The 20,326-nt window shown below is 40.9% G+C and overlaps 1 protein-coding gene across 1 annotated transcript in view; it reads left to right on the plus strand.

The window, feature by feature from the left end:
• Window positions 1-581: 581 nt before the first annotated feature.
• Slc9a9 (solute carrier family 9 member A9) overlaps window positions 582-20,326 on the plus strand; it is a 537,647-nt gene continuing 517,902 nt past the window's right edge. Inside the window, exons 1-2 of the mRNA XM_071615577.1 lie at window positions 582-944; window positions 17,549-17,751. Coding sequence (XP_071471678.1) covers window positions 770-944; window positions 17,549-17,751 — 378 coding nt within the window. The 5' untranslated portion in view covers window positions 582-769. The remainder of the gene's footprint in view (window positions 945-17,548; window positions 17,752-20,326) is intronic.

A 20,326-nucleotide genomic window follows, 5' to 3' on the forward strand; every position in this document is an offset into this window, starting at 1 on the left:
TCTCTCTCTCTCTTTCTTTCTTTCTTTTTTGATTCAACATAATTAAATGGCACAGTTAGAGATAAGGATAGAATTTTCTTTTTTGACTTAGCTTTTATTTTTCTTGTTAACACAATTGATTCAGAATTTAAATGCTGCTCTCTGACTACCAAGTATAAGAAGCTAAACAAAGAGTTGCATACTAAATTCATGCTTCCCAACTTAAAAAAAAAAGAAAAAAAAATCCTAAAAGCATTGCAGGTCACCCCCGAGCAACCCATCCACTTCACATTGGCAGATTCTGATGGCAGAGGAAAGACCTCAAGTGTGGGTGAGGTTAAGATCCCCACATTGCCTTTTTGAACCTAGAAAATGTTGCTGATGTAAGGTGAACTTTTTTTTTTATCATTAATCTACAATTCGCCAGATGCTCAGCTTAAGCAAACTTGTTTGAAACCCTAAGACGTGACTCAAGCAACTCAGAATTGTTGCTTGCAGCTTGCCCACTCGGAAAGACATTTTTCATGGAGTGAATCATTTGAAGACAGCAGGAGTCATGATGAAACCACCCTCTGGAGTTTGAAAAGAGACGAGGCTGCTTTAAGAGAGAAACAGGAAGTTGTAACTAGAAGCCATCTGAATATTAAGCCAGGGCAGAATGCTTGTAAAGTAGCAAGTAAAGTGGCAGTGTTTATTCTGAAATTCTCAGGCAGTCAGGCTGTCTTAGGCAGATCTTGATAAACTAGCCTGCTCCAGGTTTTTATCTCAGGAATCCCAACAGGACAGGAGAATGGAGAGGCAGCAAAGGTTTCTGTCAGAGAAGGATGAGTCTCAGTTTCAACATCAGGGAGCGGTCGAGCTGCTTGTCTTTAATTTTTTACTCATCCTTACCATTTTGACAATCTGGTTATTTAAAAATCATCGATTCCGCTTCTTGCATGAAACCGGAGGAGCGATGGTGTACGGTGAGTGTATAAATGGTGGGATTGATGTGAGACTTGTTGCTTGGGCGTAATTAGAGACTTGTGCTCAGATGGCAAAGTACCGAAACTGGAGAAAATGTGCTGATTGAAATGTCATTAACTTGATGAAGGGTGCTTGCAGCCTGATGAATGCTAATCTCTTTCCAGATGAGCTGCCGAAATTTGCCTTGTCACAGGAGCAAATGTCATAGTCATGTTCTTGGGGAGCACATAATGCCAGTCTGTTGACAGCTGCGGGTCCCTTGTTATGTGGGGAGGCAAACTAGGCTCACTGTTTGTTTCTGTAATGATGTTGGGAAGTGATGGTCCTGCGATCACAAAGAGCAGCCTTCATGCCCTCACCCTGAGTGCCTGTGTGAAGTTCTAGAAATAACTTCATTGAACATTGGAAGGAGTAAAGCCCTCTCCTGTCCACTTCTTCCAAGAAGAAATTTTGCAGAAACAGACCCCACCCCTTCTGAGGCAATCATTGCATCTAAATCCTTTTTGATTATCTGAAGGATGCTTTATTTTCTTAGACTCGAAGGTATTATAAATACACTAGGGTTTCCTTATGCAGTACTTTACATTCATCAGCCTGATTTCAGACATTCTAATTTAAAATTGTCATCAGTAGTAGTTGTATTTGCCACGTGTCTTTTTCATTTTACTTTTTTGGAAGCCAAAGTGTCAAAAAGCATTTGTCTAAAGTTTCAAACTCCCCAAATATTGCTCTTTTTGTACAATCCCACCATGTCATCCCTTCAGGAAGTTTGATAAAATATGGCAGAGATTAGCCAGGCTGTACTATCATCTTTTAAAGTAAGATGCAGGACACGAGTGGTTTTTAAACTGATGTCACTGATCGAATTGTTGGCTTTGCCATACCTGCCTCAGCCTAATACTTAGCAGGAACTTTGAATACAATGGAAACAAGTAAGCCATTGCTGTAATTCACAGCAAAGAACATACTTTCTGAGTTTCCCTCATTCTGGAATTCTTGAAGCCTTTTTATCCCTGAGGTTCACGGAACAAAAGGAATGCACATTTGATATGCTACCCACGTGATGTCCTGAGGTCAACAATGTGTAATGTGATCTGAGAACAGAAGAAATCCTGTGCCCTAACTAGAGCCTGCTGGGAGATACTTGAGGTATAAGGCCAAAGTTCTAGGCCAAGCAGTGTAATTTCTTTTCAGGAAGTCAATGTGCTAATCCATTTAGAGCACCTTCAGTTCCTTTGTATTAAAGGTCTTAAAGCACACAGTAAAAATTGGAAAGGGGGGTGTCATAATCAGCAGAGAAATAACGCAAGAGAAGGGAGGTGATGCTGTTGGAGACGAAGGCCCAGACTCCTGCATTAGCCCTTTTCCATCAGCAGTGGACTGGAATCTTTCTGTCTGAACTAATAAATAATCGACAAGGGAATAGGACAAACTCTGAGAAGCCAGAAACCATGTAGCATCATATTAGAGAGCTATGGATACTTTAGCAAAACACCACAGATTTAAGGTTATCAACCTTTATTAAATGGAAAGAGTTCTTCAAAACCGGAATTTGCCAAAACCCTGACTCATTTACCAATTTCAGCTTATTATGGTAAGCAGATAGTCTGGTAAAACTGATTAAATTTTGATGGCATTAATTTCTGATTAAATTTTGGTGAATTACTAGAATTCAGACATATTTTGTATTCATAATTTCTAAAGTGAACTTGGAAAATTCCAGATTACCTTCCATCCTCAAGAACTCTATAAGATATTTTAGTATTTTTAAAATTATAAAATAGGAGTGCATTGTGCATTATTGTTGAGAGAGCATTTCTTTAAGGTATATTCTTAAGGCAGTTTAAGCTTAAAGTTTATAAATGTGGAATTAGTTTGAGCTGTCTAATTTCTGTGCTCCTTTCATGAGCTTTTTTATTTGAAAGCAAGTTCTGAACCAGTGCAATATAAAAAATCATAAAATTAGATATGTATTTACATATATGTACATATATTCCATTAATAGAATTTTGAGTATTTTTTGAGTTATCTTGAGCTATATAAATCAATGAAAAGACATATTTTAGTGTTGTTTAATTTTTGTTGTCAGAATCATAACTGTGGGAATTTAAGGGGATCTTCTCCAACTTCTTCATTTTTCAGAGGCAGAAAATTAATCTCAGCAAAGTGAAGTGACTTCCCCAAACCAAATAGCCACTCATTGTAGAGTCCATGTCTATCATGCATTCTAATATATTAGCAAAAAGTCTTCATTTTCATCTTGCAGGACAGTCTTTGAAAACCATGCATATGGAGTGACTTCTTGTGTTTCTTCTTCAGGGATGATCTAAATATTATATCTGAAATGTTGATTAGGGACATTCTGTCAGGGATGTAATAAAATAGCTTGAAACTATAACAGAGGAAAAAGAGGAGCTCTACTACACACTTTTTTTACTCACAAGGGGATAGGAAATTCCAAGTGAATTAATTGCCCAGTATCTGTAAATGAATTTGGAACTCATAGATGAGAAAGAAGCCTTAGAGAACACAAGCCCAATGTCCTCCCTTTGCAGACGTAGAAATAAAGACTTGGAGGGGTGAAGGTCATGTCATTCTTTAGCTGCTGAGCTGGGATTCAAACCATATCTCTTTACTAAAAGATGCTGAGAACTTTAAAAACAAGAACATTCTTCCAGTGACCTTCCAGGAGAGAGGATGTGTCTCTGCAATCCAGATGCTTCCTCCTGCTGTTTACCCCCTCAAGATTGGTCACATAGGTTCTCCTTTCCAGGAGTCCCCCTCCAAAACAAAAATAAAATTTTAGGATAAAAGTATACATATCTCTTTTTCCATCTGAGGATGGAACTCTTGTATTTTTGCAGGCGCTCCGCTGGGGGCATGTTGATAACCAACGAGAAAGAAAGAAAGCCAACTACATTTGCAACTTGGGCTTTTAAATATCCCTTTTCAAGGAGATGACATTTAAGAGAATCCTGTGACTCACCATCTCTGCCATGCAGACTTGTAATGAAGCGTGTGAGATTCCGTAGTCTTGCTCCCAGGGCTCATCCAAGAGCTTGCCTAACAGCTACCCCTCTTCTCTGGGTGTTGTCTCTGCTCTCATTCACTTTTGGTATATTGTGTTGTTCGCCCCATGTCAAAAACCAGAAGTCTTTTCCCAAAGCACCAAATTTCCCGTAATCTCTCTACTCAGTCCCCCAACTGCTCTTCCCCTGGCATTCAGCTGACATGTGTCAAATGCCCTTTAGAGGACTTAACAGATGTAGATATGTTTAATCAGTGTGGTTGGGAATCCAGTTTAAAAATTCCAGGGATCAAAGGCTTCCAAAATGAGCAGTTAGAGAAAATGATGGGAAAAGTGACCACGCAGAAGGTTTAACTTCTCTTTTATAGTTATGATTAGAAACAATTTTTAATTTGTGCATTAAAATATCATATGAAGGGTTGTAGAACCAAGAAAAACCATGCGTGGTGATTAACTTGTCTCTGGGTTGATTGGAAATAAATCTCATATTCCAAATACATGTAATTCCTTATATAAAAAGTATCTTTTCTCTCATTATTAAGGATCACAGGATGCTTTTAAAAATTAGTGGAAGCATTATTTTCGCTTTACCAGGGATCCTAATGGGTACTTGTTTCTCATGACATTCCATAGCTTGTGCAATTTCAAAATTGAAGGGATAGAATCCATAACTGTTTTAAAATATAACCCGTGGTGATATTCATTTAAACTGGACTAAAAGCCTGGATGAGTATTAATGGTCAAAATATTGATTGACAGCAGCTGGTGCACTTAGCGCTGTTCACTTAGGGCCTTATATCCCTGCTTCACGTTCATCAAAGAAAAATTGCTCCTTGCTCCCCGATAACATTAAGAATCGCATTATGTCTCACTGGGGACTGCCACACTTTTCAAATTCCATGTATTAGAGGGTTGGGATCTGAGCCTAGGGACTGAGCAACTTAAACGTCTTAGAATTCTACCTTTGGCTTCTTGGTCTTCCTGTCTAAGGGACCGTCTCTGAATTCTTGCAGAAATTGTGCTCACTGTTTACTGGGCCCGAAGGAAATTTCAAGCCACAAAGTTTAGATTTTGAATTCATTAAACTATGTCAGACTAAAATATTGTCTGATCCTTTTAAGAGTATGTTCAGCTAAAGCTTAATAGGTCCAATTTGATTTACTCAACAGGACATTTTTCAAAATTTAAAGAAAATACAGTTACAGTTATAAAAGCTATCTTCCTTAAAAATCTTCTGCAGGCATTAGTTTCATCCCTGCTCTCCTCAGAGGCTCCTTGGGATAAAATTAGATTGTTGTGCATGATGCATCTCCACCAAGCTGATCCAAGTTACCCGCCTCCAGTTCAGCCCTACACCCATGGCTTCCAGGCCCATAGGAGATGTTGACTGTCACTTTACTCCCTTTACCTGGCTTGGAAGGTCCTTCTGAGGCTCTTCACCATTCAGACAAGAAATGCTCTGTGGAGAAAAAACTGGAGTGCTCTTTGAGATGTGAGGGCTTTTAACCTTGATGATATTTTTCTCAGTAATTGTTAAATGTGTTACTTTGGGCAAGTGACATAACTTCTGACTTTAATTTTCTCATCCTTAAAATGGGGAGGAAATATCAACACCACTAAGATCCCTTCCAGCTCCTAAAATCCTTCAAAGATCAGGCCAAGACTGATGTCATCCATCTCCCTCTTTCAGCTGCCCAAGCCCAAACCAGCAGCTTGCTTCCTAGAGCCTAGTAGCCAATGAGATCCAGTTCTTTCTCCCGGGCAGGATTTTATGTAGCATTATTCCATCACTCTTAGTTCTTCCAGGCCTGCTTTGACTTTTAGGTGAGTGCTCTCAGTCAATCTGTGGAATTCCTGTCAGGAAGGTGAGGAGAATGTTCTACCCTCAGTAGGAACAGCGAGGGATGCCTGCATATTCCAGGTCCCCGGATCCCTTTCTCATTAAAGTCAGAGTCCTGCTTTCCCTTTTGGTGAGAAGAGCTTGATTTTAGGTGAGTCATATATCCGGACAGGGTTTTCCATTGGTTTTAGCTTGGCTATAAAGTGTTAGCCAAATTCAGGATGAAATAGTGGAAGCACCAAAGGCATTTTTCTCGCTTTAGGTTTTCCAAAGTTGATTTTTAATACAAGAGCCTCTGGATTCTAAAATAAATGAATCACCTGTCTGAGTTTCTGAATCTCAAAGGTGTTGCAGAGGTAGCTTTGCCACCAACTGTTCTGGTGACTCTAGGATTCACCTCCCAGGCTGGAAAGGCACTGAGGGTGCACAACAAGGAAATGAATTTGCAATTCAAAAAGTATCAATGTGGACACTATCTGTAATCTAAATCGAATTAAAGTTATATGGTTAATGATGTAGAGACAGAGAGAACTAACATGCTTGTTGAACACCTATTATGTCAAAAACTTCATAGATTCTAACGAGGATACTAATGCAATTAGCATTTATGATATTAACTATGCTGTTGTAAGTATTTTACATATATCAACTCATTTAATCCTCACAATATGGTGATGCCATTTTCCTAGTCTTTTGAGGAGACTCATATGTTTCCATATTTTTTGTTGGAGCATTATAGTTGTATATAATGTGAGATTTGTTGCTGCATATTCATGCATGCACACAATTTAACAATATAATTTGACTAATATCATTCCCCAATATGTCCCCTTCCCCTCTCCATCTCCCTCCTGATCCCTTTCTTCTATGTTACTGATCTTTTATAGTCATGCAACTTGGGCTTTTACATATCCCTTTGGTTTTCATAAGATCCCCCCCACCTCTCTTTTCCTTTTATTCTCTGGTTTCCACATATGAGAGAAAACATATGACCCTTGACCTTCTGAGTTTGGCTTATTTCACTTAGCATAATGCTCTCTAGCCCCATCCATTTTCCTGAAAATGATATATAATTTCAATTTTCTTTTCTTCTCTATTTTGGTACCAGAGATTGAACCCAGGGGTGCTCAGCCACTGAGCCACATCTCCAGCCCTTTTTTGTATTTTATTTAGAGACAGGGTCTCACTGAGTTGCTTAGGGCCTTGCTAAGTTGCTGAGGCTGGCTTTGAACTCTGGATCCTCATGCCTCAGCCTTCTAAGCAACCCGGATTACAGGTGTGTGCTACTGCACCTGGCAATTTCTTTTTTATTTTTTTAATGGCTGAATTAAACTCCCTTGTGTATATGTATGACATTTTCTTGATCCATTCATCTGTTGATAGACACCTAGGTTGGCTCCATAGTTTGGCTATTCTGAATTGTGCTGCTGTAAACATGGGTATGCATGTATCACTGCAGGATAATGACTTAAATTCTTTAGGATAAATATCAAGAAGTGGTATAGCTGGGCCATATGGTGGTGCCATTTTCCTACTCTTTTGAGGAGACTCATACTGATATCCATAGTGGTTGTGATAATTGACCATCCCACCAACAGTGTAAAAATATTTCTTTTTCTCCACATCCTCTCCAGCATTTGTTATTATTTGCATTCTCGATGACTGTCATTCTGACTGGAGTGAGATGAACTCTCAATATAGTTTTGATTTGCATTTCCCTAATTGCTAATGATGTTGAACAATTCTTTTATATATCTGTTGGCCATTTTTATTTCTTCCTTTTGTGAGGTCTCTATTTAATTCATTTGTCCATTTATTAACTGGATTATTTTGGGGTTTTTGGTGTTAAGTTTTGAGTTCTTTATATATTCTAGATATTAATCCTCTGTCAGAAGAGTTGCTAGAAAAGATTTTTTTTTTCCATTCTGTAGGTTCTCTCTTCACATTCTTGTTTGCTTTACTGTGCAGAAGCTTTTTAAATTGATGCCATCCCATTTACTAACTTTTGACTTTGTTTCCTGAGCTTTAGTGGTGTTATTGAGAAAGTTATTGTCTGTGACTGTGTGCTGGAGGACAATAATCATTTTTTAAGATAGAGAAACTGAGGCACCAGAAATTCAAGTAACTTGCTCGAAGTTACACATCTACTAAATATCAGGGCTGGGATTCAAACCTTGGTGGTTTGGTTCCATATGGCCACTTGGGATCACAAATCTGGGGCAGGGGGCAGGAGGGAGAGAGAGAGAGAGAGAGGGGGAGAGAGGTGTGAAAGAGGAGTATTATCATTTTTATGGTACAGATGAGGAGAGTGACCCATTTTAGACATTTAACCCTCAAATAGTTGCTGTTATTTAATAAATGTCTATTCTGTGCCAAGCAATGGTACCTTAGGACATTACAGAAGAAACAGAAAGAAATGGAAATTTGAAAAATTAACAGCTTGGCCAAGGGTACCCAGGGTAATGGCAAGTGAGTGATGTCACATTTTGGCCACTGTTGTTCCTTCTCTGTCTGCTCACAAAGTCAGGGGTGGGGACGTCAGGGGTGGGTTAGTTAAGTTTCTCTTTTACCTGGACCTGTCAGGAATGTTGCACTGTCCATAACAAAAGGCCCAGCATGGGAGCAGTGACGTGGAAGCCGGAGCTGAGATACTCCAGGGGAATTGGGGAGGCTATCTGAAACAGTTTGCCACCACCAGGGAAAGCAGTGCTGCAAGTTCATGGTCATTTGGGTTTTACAGGCCTGCTGTGGTCAGAATGGGCGTGGCAGGTGCTGTGAACAGTTTGAGAAGGGACTGTGGATTCACGTGAAGCATGCAAAATAGGCTTTCAACACGTGCTAGTTTAATTAAATTGAGTTTTTGGAAGGGACCAAAAGCAGGAGCATGCATTATGTCTCTGGGACCTCAAAACTAAATATGTGTGCACAAGGACAAAACAGTGTGGATTTTGATGGAGTTCCAGGACTACAACAGTAACCATGTGGGTAGGAGCCATTGTCTCACAGGACAGGACTTCTCAGGGTGTGGCTTCTGGCCTGGCAGAGCCCTTTCACCTGAAGACTGGTTAGAAAGGTGAATACGTGGAACCTGAGCTGGACAAACTGACTCAGAGACCCTGGGGTGTGCACCCTGGTGTCTGTACCTGACGCACTGAGGCTGAGAACTACGACTTCACTCCTGTTCCTCCCATCTTTCTTCTTTTCTACTCTGTTATCCTCCTATGGCAAAGAGGGGTTTGGGAGGCCATCTCTATTTTGTGTAAACATTATGAAGGAAGAAGGCATCTATTTAGTCAATATGTTTCTAGTTAGATATCTCTGTTCTATATTTCTCCTGTCAACTCTCTCAGGTGATTTTCAGCAAGGGTGTTAGCTTATGAGTAAATTGGTGACTGAAACAGTCTCTACAAAAAGTTATCTGTGATGCCAATGTGAGATATCTCCCAATGAAGTGTGTATGTTGTGTATATGTGTGTGTTTGTGGGTGTTGTGTGTCTGTATGTATATGTGTGCATGCATGTGTGTATGTTGTATGATTGTGTACATGTATGGTGTGTGTGTGTGTGTGTGTGTGTGTTTGTACATGTGTGTGGTGTGTGTGTGGCATCTGGTATGCACCAAGGGTGGGAGGTGAATATAAAATACCTACCTTGGAGACATTCTGATGGTCAGAACTTTCTGGAATTTCTCATATGACTGAGTTCTGTAAGAAGACAGAAACTCTGAAGGAGGAACAGCTTCATGGACCACTTTCCTCCTTGGTGCATAATGAGGAATCTTTCTGACAGGTGCCACACACCTATTCTAAAATCATTATGGGACACCAAAGCTGTTCTGTAGTGAGCCAGCACACAGCAATGAATTCTGTGTCCCTTTCAGCAACCCCCACGCTTTCCTTTAATCCTTTGAATTTAGGTTGGTAGGAGGGCAGACAAAGAACAAAGGCACTAAATAACGAGAAGGCATTGTGTATTTTTAGTTTCAGTTGCAACCCTGACTAATCTCAGGGTAAAACTAAACTGCTACAAGGGAAAATGTTAGGAAACACATTTGGACATTTGAGATTCTAATCTTGTCATCTTTCATTTTATTTTTTGGTACTAGGGATTGAACGCAGGGGTTCTTAGCCACCGAGCAACATCACCAGCCTTTTTTATGTTTTATTTTGAGACAGGGTCTCACTAAGTTGCTTAGTGCCTCACTGAGTTGCTGAGGCTGGCCTTGAACTTGCATTTCTCCTGCCTCAGCCTCCCCAACTGCTGGGATTATAGGTGTGTGCCACTGTGCCACCGAGCATCCTGTCATCTTTTAAAATCAGTATTCTGACAGACTTTGACAAGATGGAAAGGGGATGGATAAATATCAAATAAAAAGTCAAAAACTTTGGAGAGGCAATAAAAGCTGATATTTGTTAATATTATCTTACAGAGCATCCATTTTTGTCCAGCAGTTAGCTTTCTTAGTTTATTTGTCAGACCTTTGTTTTCTTCATGGCCACATTTGAATCCCTAGTTCACTCTTTGAATACAAATGGCTGAAATAACAGCATCACAAAGCAACTGCCTTGAAGACTCTTACTATTTAAAGTCCCATGATGGGGAAGAACACTCTCCATCGAGCTTTGTTTTATTCCTTTTATCTCAAAATTCTGTTCAGATGTTGGAAATTGCCTCTCAGGTGAATATAAATTAAACCCTGATATCCCCATGTACCTCAATTTTCTTTGCTCCCTTCAAATAATTGTGTCCAAAGGCCGATTCCTCTGCTCCAAAACAGAGCCAACCAGCGCCCCCATCAAGGAGACCACTCAGTTCTTCTTGGGGACCTTCTCACGAACCACCTGAGTACACTTCACTCCTGTGCCATGCAGAGGCCCTTTGGCCCAGCTGCCCTGGGCAACTGCCTGACATGCCTGGTTAGCACTGTGCCTGTCCACCTCTGTGCACTTCCTCCCTCTACCCAATAAACTCTTACACATCCCTAAGAACGTACTCTGGGAAGTTTTCCCACCATTCTGTAGGGTTTAGTTGGTCTTCCCTTGAAAGTTCTTTAGGACTTTGTATGTTCATTTTTTAAAATTTGTTTTAATTTGCTGAGGATGTGGCTCAAGCGGTAGCGTGCTCGCCTGGCATGTGTGCGGCCCGGGTTCGATCCCCAGAACCACATACAAACAAAGATGTTGTGTCGGCCGAAAATTTTAAAAAAATTGTTTTAATTAGTTACACGTGACAGTACAATGACCTTGACATATCATACATTTGAATCAGATGGGATATAATTTCTCATTTTTCTGAGTGTACAGGTTGCAGAATCACATTGGTCATATAGTCACATATACACACAGCAATAATAATGTTTTTTTAAAAGAACTTTTTATCTATTAAGATGCAATTAGCTGCAAGTAACAGAAACACTGGCTCTTAGAGACTTAAGTAATAAGACATTTCTTTTCTCCCGATAACTCAAAAAAGAGTTCACTTCAGGCCTGCTTGATTGGCAGCATTTTATTACCTATTGCCATTAAGGGCTCAGGTCCTTGGCTGTTCTCTGCCCTGCCCTTCTCAGTGCTGACTTCAACCTCAGGCTGGCAGTGAAGTGGGTGTGGTGGTCCCCGGTGTCCTAACCAGGCCTACTGCCATTCTGAAAAAGAAAAGAGGTCATCTCTCCTGGGTCTCTCTCTTAGGATATCAAAACTTTTCTAAGAAGTCACTGACAGAATTTCCTTTGCTTCTTATGGACTGACATGGGATTACATACCCATTCTAGAAAGAATTTTCTGCAAGGGGAATGGGAGCAGCCCTAGGGCTGAGAGTCAGGTCAGCTTACCTGAGCACAAGTGTAGGGAGGGGGGACAGCTAAAACATCAGGGTTTTACTGGGTAACAAGGGGGTGGGTGCTGGCCAGCAATCAATAGTGTCTGATACACTTACCAGGTAGAAACATGATATTATATCCAACTACATAGTTTCATTTTCCTCTTTAGAAAAGGGGCACTGCCTCCTTAATCAGGATTATCCTTGGGTACCACTCAATTGGTTGAGAGTGAAAGAACTACAAAACTTACCTTTTCCAGTCTTCCTGTTTTAACTGCATTTGCTTTAGGCTCCTAACTTCTTCTAATGCTTTGTAGCATTTAAACGCCCACCTTTGCAATGGCCTAGTTCTGTACGTGTGCACCACGGAGCCCATGTCACCCTGCAGCTGCAGGAAGCACCCCACCTGAACAAAGAATCTGAAGGGAGTGAGCTGGAGCTGCGCCATGCAGAAGGGCACTGCGTGGAAGGGAATGGACACAATCACAGTGTCCCATAAAGCCAGAGAGACTTTTGTGTTTTAATGACAAGTCCACAATCTGTGATCTGCTTTAGTAAAGAGAGGCTCCATCTCTTATGGTTTGGTTATGAGGTATACCCCCCAGAGCTCAGGTGTCAGCAGATGCAAGAATGTTCCAGAGATGAAATGATTAGATTAGGAAAGATGTAGCCTCACTGGTGGATTAATCCATCAAATGGAGTAATAATTTAAATGGACTCTTGGGTGGTAACTGTAGGCAGTTGGGGGGGGGCAAGGCTAGAGGAAGAGGGTCACTGGGGGGTTACCTTCCTGGTTGCCATGAGCCGGGCAGCCTTCCTCCACCATGCTCCTCTTCCATGATGTTCTGTCTCCCCTCAGGCCCAGAGCAATGGCCAACCAGGAACTGAACCTCTGAAACCATGAGCGCAAATAAACTTTTCTTCCTCTAAATTGTTCTTTTCAGGCATTTTAGTCACAAATTGACCAACACACCATCTACGTTCCTGGGGAACATCTGTGTTCAAGGGGAACTGGGGTTATAAAATTTCAGGCTTGTTGTAAGGAAATGAGTATGCCTTATTCTCAGTGGAAATGAGGACCATGGGATTCGGTAGGGGGAAATGGGCTGGTAGGTTAAGATATTCTAATGTTTTAGGGGCAAGGCCATTTTGTGTTCATTCTTTATAACTCCCACAAATCCTAGAGCAATGTCCTATGTCCGTGGCTGCAAGCCCAATGGAGGGAGAAGGAGAGTGGATGTACAATGTGGATGATGAAAGGAAACCCAGTCCAGAAAGACACGGCTCTATTTCCAACCATTCCTTGGTGTGAGTAACCCTGAGGCTGCTTCCTCTTTGCTTCCTCCCTCCCTTCTTCCTGCTTTGATAAACATCATGCTGTCAACTGCATGCCACACATCTGCTAGGTGACAGTTATACTGAAAGCTCTGTAAGGACAGGAACATGGCAGTATCTGTTGGGAGGTCCCTTAGATGTGACACTTAAAAATGTTGGTAACTGATGGATGCCACAAAGGATCCTTGTCTTCTTAATGCCAGAGGAGTTTGGTGACTTGGAGAAAGTTCAGCTACAATTCTGCCTAACATATTTGTCATTTCTAGAGGAAAGAAGAGCAGCACAGAGCCTCTGCCTTCAACAGTCAGAATGTATAGGCAGGAAACAAAGCCAAGGTCTGTGAAGCAATGCTGAACAATATAAGTTCTTATAAAACGGGCTCCTACAATGTGTGGTTCAAGTTCTAAGTGTTATAAGAACTCAAATATGAGGGCTCAGTGAGCATGAATCCATCAGAGCATGGGTTCCTACAGTGGGGATTCAAGAGGAACTTTCTAGAATAGTGAGTGCTTCAGGATGTCGTCTATCACCCAAGCTCCAGGGTCTGTGTGCTACTGCAGGGAGGTCAGGGTTCCCTAGAGAGCATGTCCACCTTGCTGCCACCGTAGGTGACTTGAAGAAGCTGGGGATGTGTTTAGACTAGAGATTCCGCCTGGAGAAGGCAATGCCAGCCACCAGTCATGGGGTAGATCTCACAGGAGTATCCAACCACAACCTGGGGCCAGGGCTGTGTGCCCAATATGTGCCCAATTCAGGGTAGGTATCGCTTTAGTGAGGGCAGGCTGGCTTCTTTTCCTTCCCAACAAATAGGGTTCCATTTTCTTGTTTTACCAATAAGACTGGAATTTTAGGATATAGTATTTCTATATTGGGTTCATGGCCACAGCAAATAGTCTTTCTGTCCTGTGCAAAAGTGATTGGAAGTTTCTTTATCTGTATCTTTGTGTGGGCATCAAACAACCTCTTCTCATTGAGAATCTTCTTTCTCTTTGCAGCAGGGGTGCACATGTGAGCACCTGGGTTTGTTAACCATGTGCCTTGATGCTGAGGTTCCACTATCCCTTCCACTTTAATTCCTTTCAACCTTTGGGGCCTGGGGACAAGTAGGGCCAGAGCCTTTTGACTTGTTTGTTAAGTTGGGTCAACCAAGAAGTAGAAGCTGGAAGAAGAGACTTATCAAAAAAGGTTTATTGGGGAAAACTTCTTTGAGAGAGAGTGTGATATGGGGACAGCTGTCACACCTTGATGCAGCCCAGTGTTGGTGGACATGAGGAAAGAAAAAGGCTGGGTGGGGAATCCTTAAGCTGCAGTGCAATTATAAGAATGGTTTGGTGAGGTTTATGGGGTGAACGTGAACCATGATTGTCCTTCAGAGGAGTCCCTAACAACCTGCCATAGAATCCCAGCTGTGCACAGTCATTGGCTGGGAATGGGGTGGAAATCTCTGCATGGATGTGGGATGGATCACATTGGCCGACTGCATTGCTTGCAGCAGGAGATCTGAGAGGTGCATTTTTATGGCTATTACATGGGGTCACTTCTGGCGACAAGCAGCTTTCTCCATTTACCTCAGGCTGCTTCTTCCTAAAGGCTGGGACCAGAGCTGGCACAGTGGGCCAGGCAGGGCCATTTCGATTTTGAAGGCTTCTGTGTACTATGTACTAGGAACTTGCTACAAGGACATAGATTTGCTTTCCCCACTTGGGAAGTGACAGTGCACACTTCTCATTTTCTTGTGAGTTCATTGAAAGCATTTTGCCAAAATAAGTGACATATCTGGGGAGAGTTTCAAATGACATTAATAGGGGTTCTTTCTGTGCAGAACCCCTGCTGATACCTTCTTGTTCTTCCCTTCTTTGTATCCCACGTGAGAAGAATAAGCAATCAACAGTGTCACTCGTGGTACCTGTTTAATAACTGTTACCCAATGAGTGTTCAAAAGAGGCATTCTTACTCAAGCACCTTAAACCACCAGGAGTGTGGAGGAGGCTTTTCCTGCTCTCTCCTGACTGGTTATTTTGTAACTACCTGACAGTGCATGGAAAGGGGCCCACTGGTCTGCAGCAGATCTTGTGCCCAGGGAAGGCTAAGTATGTTTCTATCTTACAAAGGTTAGGATACAATATTTCTAACTATTACAGAGGAATGGGCCAAACACAGGAATAAGCAAGGAATAAGTAAGATAAAAATTATTCTTGGAAGAAATTTATTTTCTTTCATGCTTCTCACTCTGATCTATTCTCCACATTGTTACCAAAGTGATAGTTCTTATATGAACATCTGATTATTGTACCCTCCTGCCTAAAATTTTTCAGTACTTCTGCATTATCATTGGACTAAAACATCAACACCTTTTAGCACCACAGAAGAGTCTTGTGGCCTAGAGTCTCAGCCCCATTTCCTCTCTCTTTCAGCCCGTTTCTTGTTTTACTCCACCTGTCTCTCTTCCCCTCTTTTCTTTCTCTCCACTATTCTCTTCTTCACTGGTTGACTCCCCAAATGCACCAGAACTAAGTCCCTCTGTGTTTATATACTGTGTTACTTAGGTTATTAGTAGTGATTGCAAACACAGCAACACCAGCATATCAGTGACTACATACTACAGAATTTAGCCACAGTAGGTTCTAGGAACTTGCTACGATGGCATAGACTTGCTTTCCCCATTTGGGAAGTGACAGTGCACAATTCACGTTTGGGAAAGCAAGTCTATTTTATTTTTCATGCACTTAGTTGTCCAGTGCACGTAAGCCTGGTTGGTAGATGGCTTCCCTCCCCCCAGTTTCTGAGGGACCCATGCTGTTTCAGCTCAGTGATTTTTGTCTGCCTTTGGAGCCTTTGGTTTCTTTCTATTCAGCAGATGGGGACAGGGAGGATAGAAGAGAGAGCCTCCATGCGCCTCTTCACTGCTGCAACCTGGAGTGACACCTATTGCTTTGGCATCTGTTCCACTGGTGAGAATGGTCCAGATGCAAAGCAGACAGGAGAGGGTCCCTGCTGAGCAGCCACTTCCCAGCAGCCATTCTGCAGAGAGAGCTTAGGTCCCAGGAATGTCCAGCTGTCTGATATTACATAGTGCTGCCCTGCACGTGTGCCCTGGATCCCAACTCCATGATTCAGCTTGTCTTGGCAAATCTTATGTCACCTTTAAGAGTCATCTCACATGTTGCTTAATTCCAAGGGTTTCAGAGGGTCTTCTACATAACCTAGAGGGCCTCCCAGCTGGGACAGCACATAACATGCTAACTTCTGATGGCTTATAGGTCTTCACTTACATAAATTTGAGCTTCCATGGGACTGACTGTATTTTTTATTTTAAAGCTATAAATGTCAGGCACAAAATACACACCTAACAAATGTTTTATTAGGAAAGTAAAAGGTTATTAGATTTTTTGGATTTCTAAGAGAAAGGTGAAAACTTCAAAATCGTGTTTTTTTAAGAGTGAACTGTGAATTATGTCACATATCAATCCTAACTTTAAATTGAGGGCTGTTTGGGCCTCTGATGTTTCTTTGCTGTTTGTTAATAAATCCATATTAGAAGAGTTCACAGTTACAAGACTACCATGAGTAACCGACCAGAATTTATAAATGTGAAAGTCAAGGATTGTCACTTGGGTTCCCTCTTCATTAAAAAGGAATGTTCTGGCATTAGAAGGAATTTGGATGGGGTAAGCAGAGTCTTGATTTTTTTTTTTTTTTTGAAAAATTAGAAAATATATCTCATAAAAGAGGTCTAGAACTAGGGTAACTTTACTGTGGGCTGGTTATTCCAGTGGCTCAAAGATGTCATTCAGGACCTGAGGTCTGTCTGTATATTGGTGCTAACATCCCCAATATACTGGCTGTGTCCTTGGACTAGATCTCCTCATGGTCACAAGATAGCTGCCATTAAAAAAATGGAGAAAATATAAACCTTGGTCATATCTTGATGAGGACAACAGGAACCCCTCCATGAATACACATGCTTCTTTTTGGTCTGAAAGGCTAACTGAGATAGGTTAGCTGTTAGGTCTGCTAATCTGCAGACCAGAACTCTCCCAGGACAATACCATCTCCGGGTCTGTTAGATTACTCTGTGTCTATCACAGAGCAAAGGTTTTTGTGAAATACTTGGATGGATAGAAAAGGAGAATGTCTCTTGTATCCAAAATTTCTGGGTTTGTTAGGAAGAAAAATCCTGGGAATTCATGATGAGTATTCTAGCAATAGTGTTCACTACAAATATTACTGGAGATTGAACCCAGGGGCACTCAGCCACTGAGCCATATGCCCAGCCCTATTTTGTATTCTATTTAGAGACAGCGTCTCACTGAGTTTCTTAGTGCCTCCCTTTGAACTTGAGATCCCCCTGCCTCAGTTTCCCAAGCTGCTGGGATTACAGGCATGCGCCAACACACCCCACACAAATATTTTAACACTACATTCGATTGACTTGCTATCTATGAGTGAGCAATTTTCTAAACTAGGTAGTGATCCCACTCTTTCTCTTGCCACTTTGAAGCTTCCAAATTGTATATTTAAAAGTATCCAGTAGTGAATATTTTGGATTGTCTTCTCCCAATACAATTATTCATTCTTTTTTTTTAGGCCTAATAATGGGATTAATTTTGCGATATGCTACGGCACCAACTGATATTGAAAGTGGAACTGTCTACAACTGTGGAAAACTGTCCTTCAGTCCTTCCACTCTGCTGATCAATATCACTGACCAAGTTTATGAATATAAGTACAAGAGAGAAATAAGCCAGCACAATATCAGTCCTCACCAGGGAAATGCTATACTTGAAAAGGTAAGTGTCTATTGGGACGTATATTTTTGGTTTCCATATAACTAATTGTACCATGTATGAGTTTCCATATGTAATATGTTCACATACACATATATGTCCATTATTACACATATATGTCCATTATTGGGGCCATTTGGTTGACTAAAGTGTCAAAACTTTGGATTATATATACTCTTGTTATAAACTCAGTTGTCAATATTTTTTTCTAGAAGATGGGAAAGGTTCTTATTTTTTTAATTAATTAATTAGTTAATTAAGTACTAGGGTTTGAACCCAGGGGTGCTTTACTAAGCTACTTCCCTAGCTCTCTTTATTTTTTATTTTGAGACAGGGTCTCCCTAAGTTGGTTAGTATTTTGCTAAATTGCTGAGTCTGGCCTTGAACTTGTGATCCTCCTGCCTCAGCCTCCCCAGCCACTGGGATTATAGGCAAGCACCACTGTGCCTGGCTTGGAAAGGTTTTTAATATAATTCCTTTGCAAGTCACAACTCTTTTAAAAAAATATTTAAAAAAATCTAGCAACTCTGTATTTCTTGATACCCACCCCACTTTCATGAATGTGTGTGTGTGTGTGTGTGTGTGTGTGTGTGTGTGTGAAGTGTCATGGCATACATTGCCAGCTGGCTATTTGGTTCAAATCTCCCATAATCCAAAAGGAAAGTATAGAGAAATGAAAAAATTTCACTGCAAACCTTGATCTTTTGACTGCCCACACAAAATGCTGGCCACAGTTTATAAATTCACTGACACATGCTCTCAAGAGATTGTGACCCCATTGGTTTACTTAGAGAATCTTAGAAAAAAATTACAAAATGACTCATCTTTTAAAAATGGCTTAGGGCCAGACACAGTGGTGCACAGCCATGGTCCTTACAACTTGGGAGGCTGAGGCAGGAGGTTTGCAAATTGGAAGCCAGCCTGGGCAACTCCAAGACCCTGTTGCAAATAACCTAAAAGGGTGAGGATGCAACAAAAATAAAATAAAAAAGCTTTTATTATTGCAAATTTGTTAACTGCTTCAGTTTCTGAAGGAAAACTTCCTGCTGCCCTCAGGATTGAGAGTCATAAATCAGGTGAGATCACCTTTTGTGATGCCTTGTGTGTCCTGGATTATTGCTTGGAGCAGCGAGTTCCTTTTAACAAACAGGTGTATGCCAGGAACCAGAACGGCACCTGACTTCTTTCAGATCCTGTTGGGTTGGAGCTGAGATCTGTCTGATATTGTGGAAGCGCCTTCTCTCACTTTTATCCCATACAGACTTAGTTTCTTTATTAAAATATACAAATTTTTCCATTTCTAGAGGATTGGGGTGTGTGTCTAGGATTGAGGTCCTAGGTCTGCCATTTCTCTTCATGTAAGATGAATTATTTCTGGTAATTTTTTCACATAATCGTCTATGGTTATTTTTCTATATTAACTTCCTCAAGCACTTGGTTAGATCTCAGGAAAGTCAAACTAATTATAACAAAGTTAGACTTAGCTAGGAAAATGAATTTAAGCATACAAAAAGCAAGTTAAATAATATATTTCTTAAATCAATAGGAAAAAACATCTAGATTTTATGTTTTGGATTCTCTTATGTGGTTCCTTTTATTCACAAGGATAATAGGAATTTATCTATCCAGGGCTGGGGATGTGGCTCAAGCGGTAATGCGCTCGCCTGGCATGCGCGAGGCGCTGGGTTCGATCCTCAGCACCACATAAAAATAAAATAAAGATGTTGTGTCCACCGAAAACTGAAAAATAAATATTGAAAATATTCTCTCTCTCTCTCTCTTTCTCTCTTCTCTCTCTCTTAAAAAAAGAGAAATTTATCTATCTAGAAATAAATGATTTTAAATGACCTTATTAACAACACAGGATTTTGATTAAAATGCACCCTCCAGTTTTACCTTGATTCATACCTAGACATAAATTATTTCTCTCTTCACTTTCCTGCCATTTTTACCTGCATTTCTACATAGCACTGTTTCTCCAAACAGGTTGGATCCCTCAAAGATGCTGATAATGGTCCCTGTTGCTATAGCAATTTTTTTTTCCAATAAATGTCTGATCTGAAACTTTGATATTGTATTATTGACATATTGATTGCTTTAGCAGCAACTGAAGCCAAAGGTTTGCTTTCCAAAAATTAAATCAAGAGATGGAGAAAATGTTTAAGATGCCAGGGTCCTTCTGGTTTTTTTTTTTTTCCCCCCCTGTGGGTGAATTCTGAGTTCTACACATCAAACGTTTTCTTGACCTTAAATGACTCAGGCATTTTCTGGGTAAACTTCTAAATCATGTGACTCTGAATTACAATCAGCATTTGTTGCTTCTAAGCATCCAGGGCTGGCAATAGGTGATTCAGCACCCAGAGCAAATCCTCTCAGGTTGCTGGTGTGTGTGTGTGGGGGGGTCTCCTCTGGCAAACCTACCATGTTAGATGACTTTAAAGAAAGATGGGTTTGTAAATGGCCAGAATATGTCTTCCTTCATATTTGTTGTTTATGTGCCAATATTGGTGGAACTTAGTTGATCTAAAACAAATGAACAACCCATAGCTTGACTTCCTCTGGGACTTTTCTACAGCAT

The sequence above is a fragment of the Marmota flaviventris genome, chromosome 8 (assembly GCF_047511675.1).
Source record: "Marmota flaviventris isolate mMarFla1 chromosome 8, mMarFla1.hap1, whole genome shotgun sequence".
Lineage (NCBI taxonomy): Eukaryota > Metazoa > Chordata > Mammalia > Rodentia > Sciuridae > Marmota > Marmota flaviventris.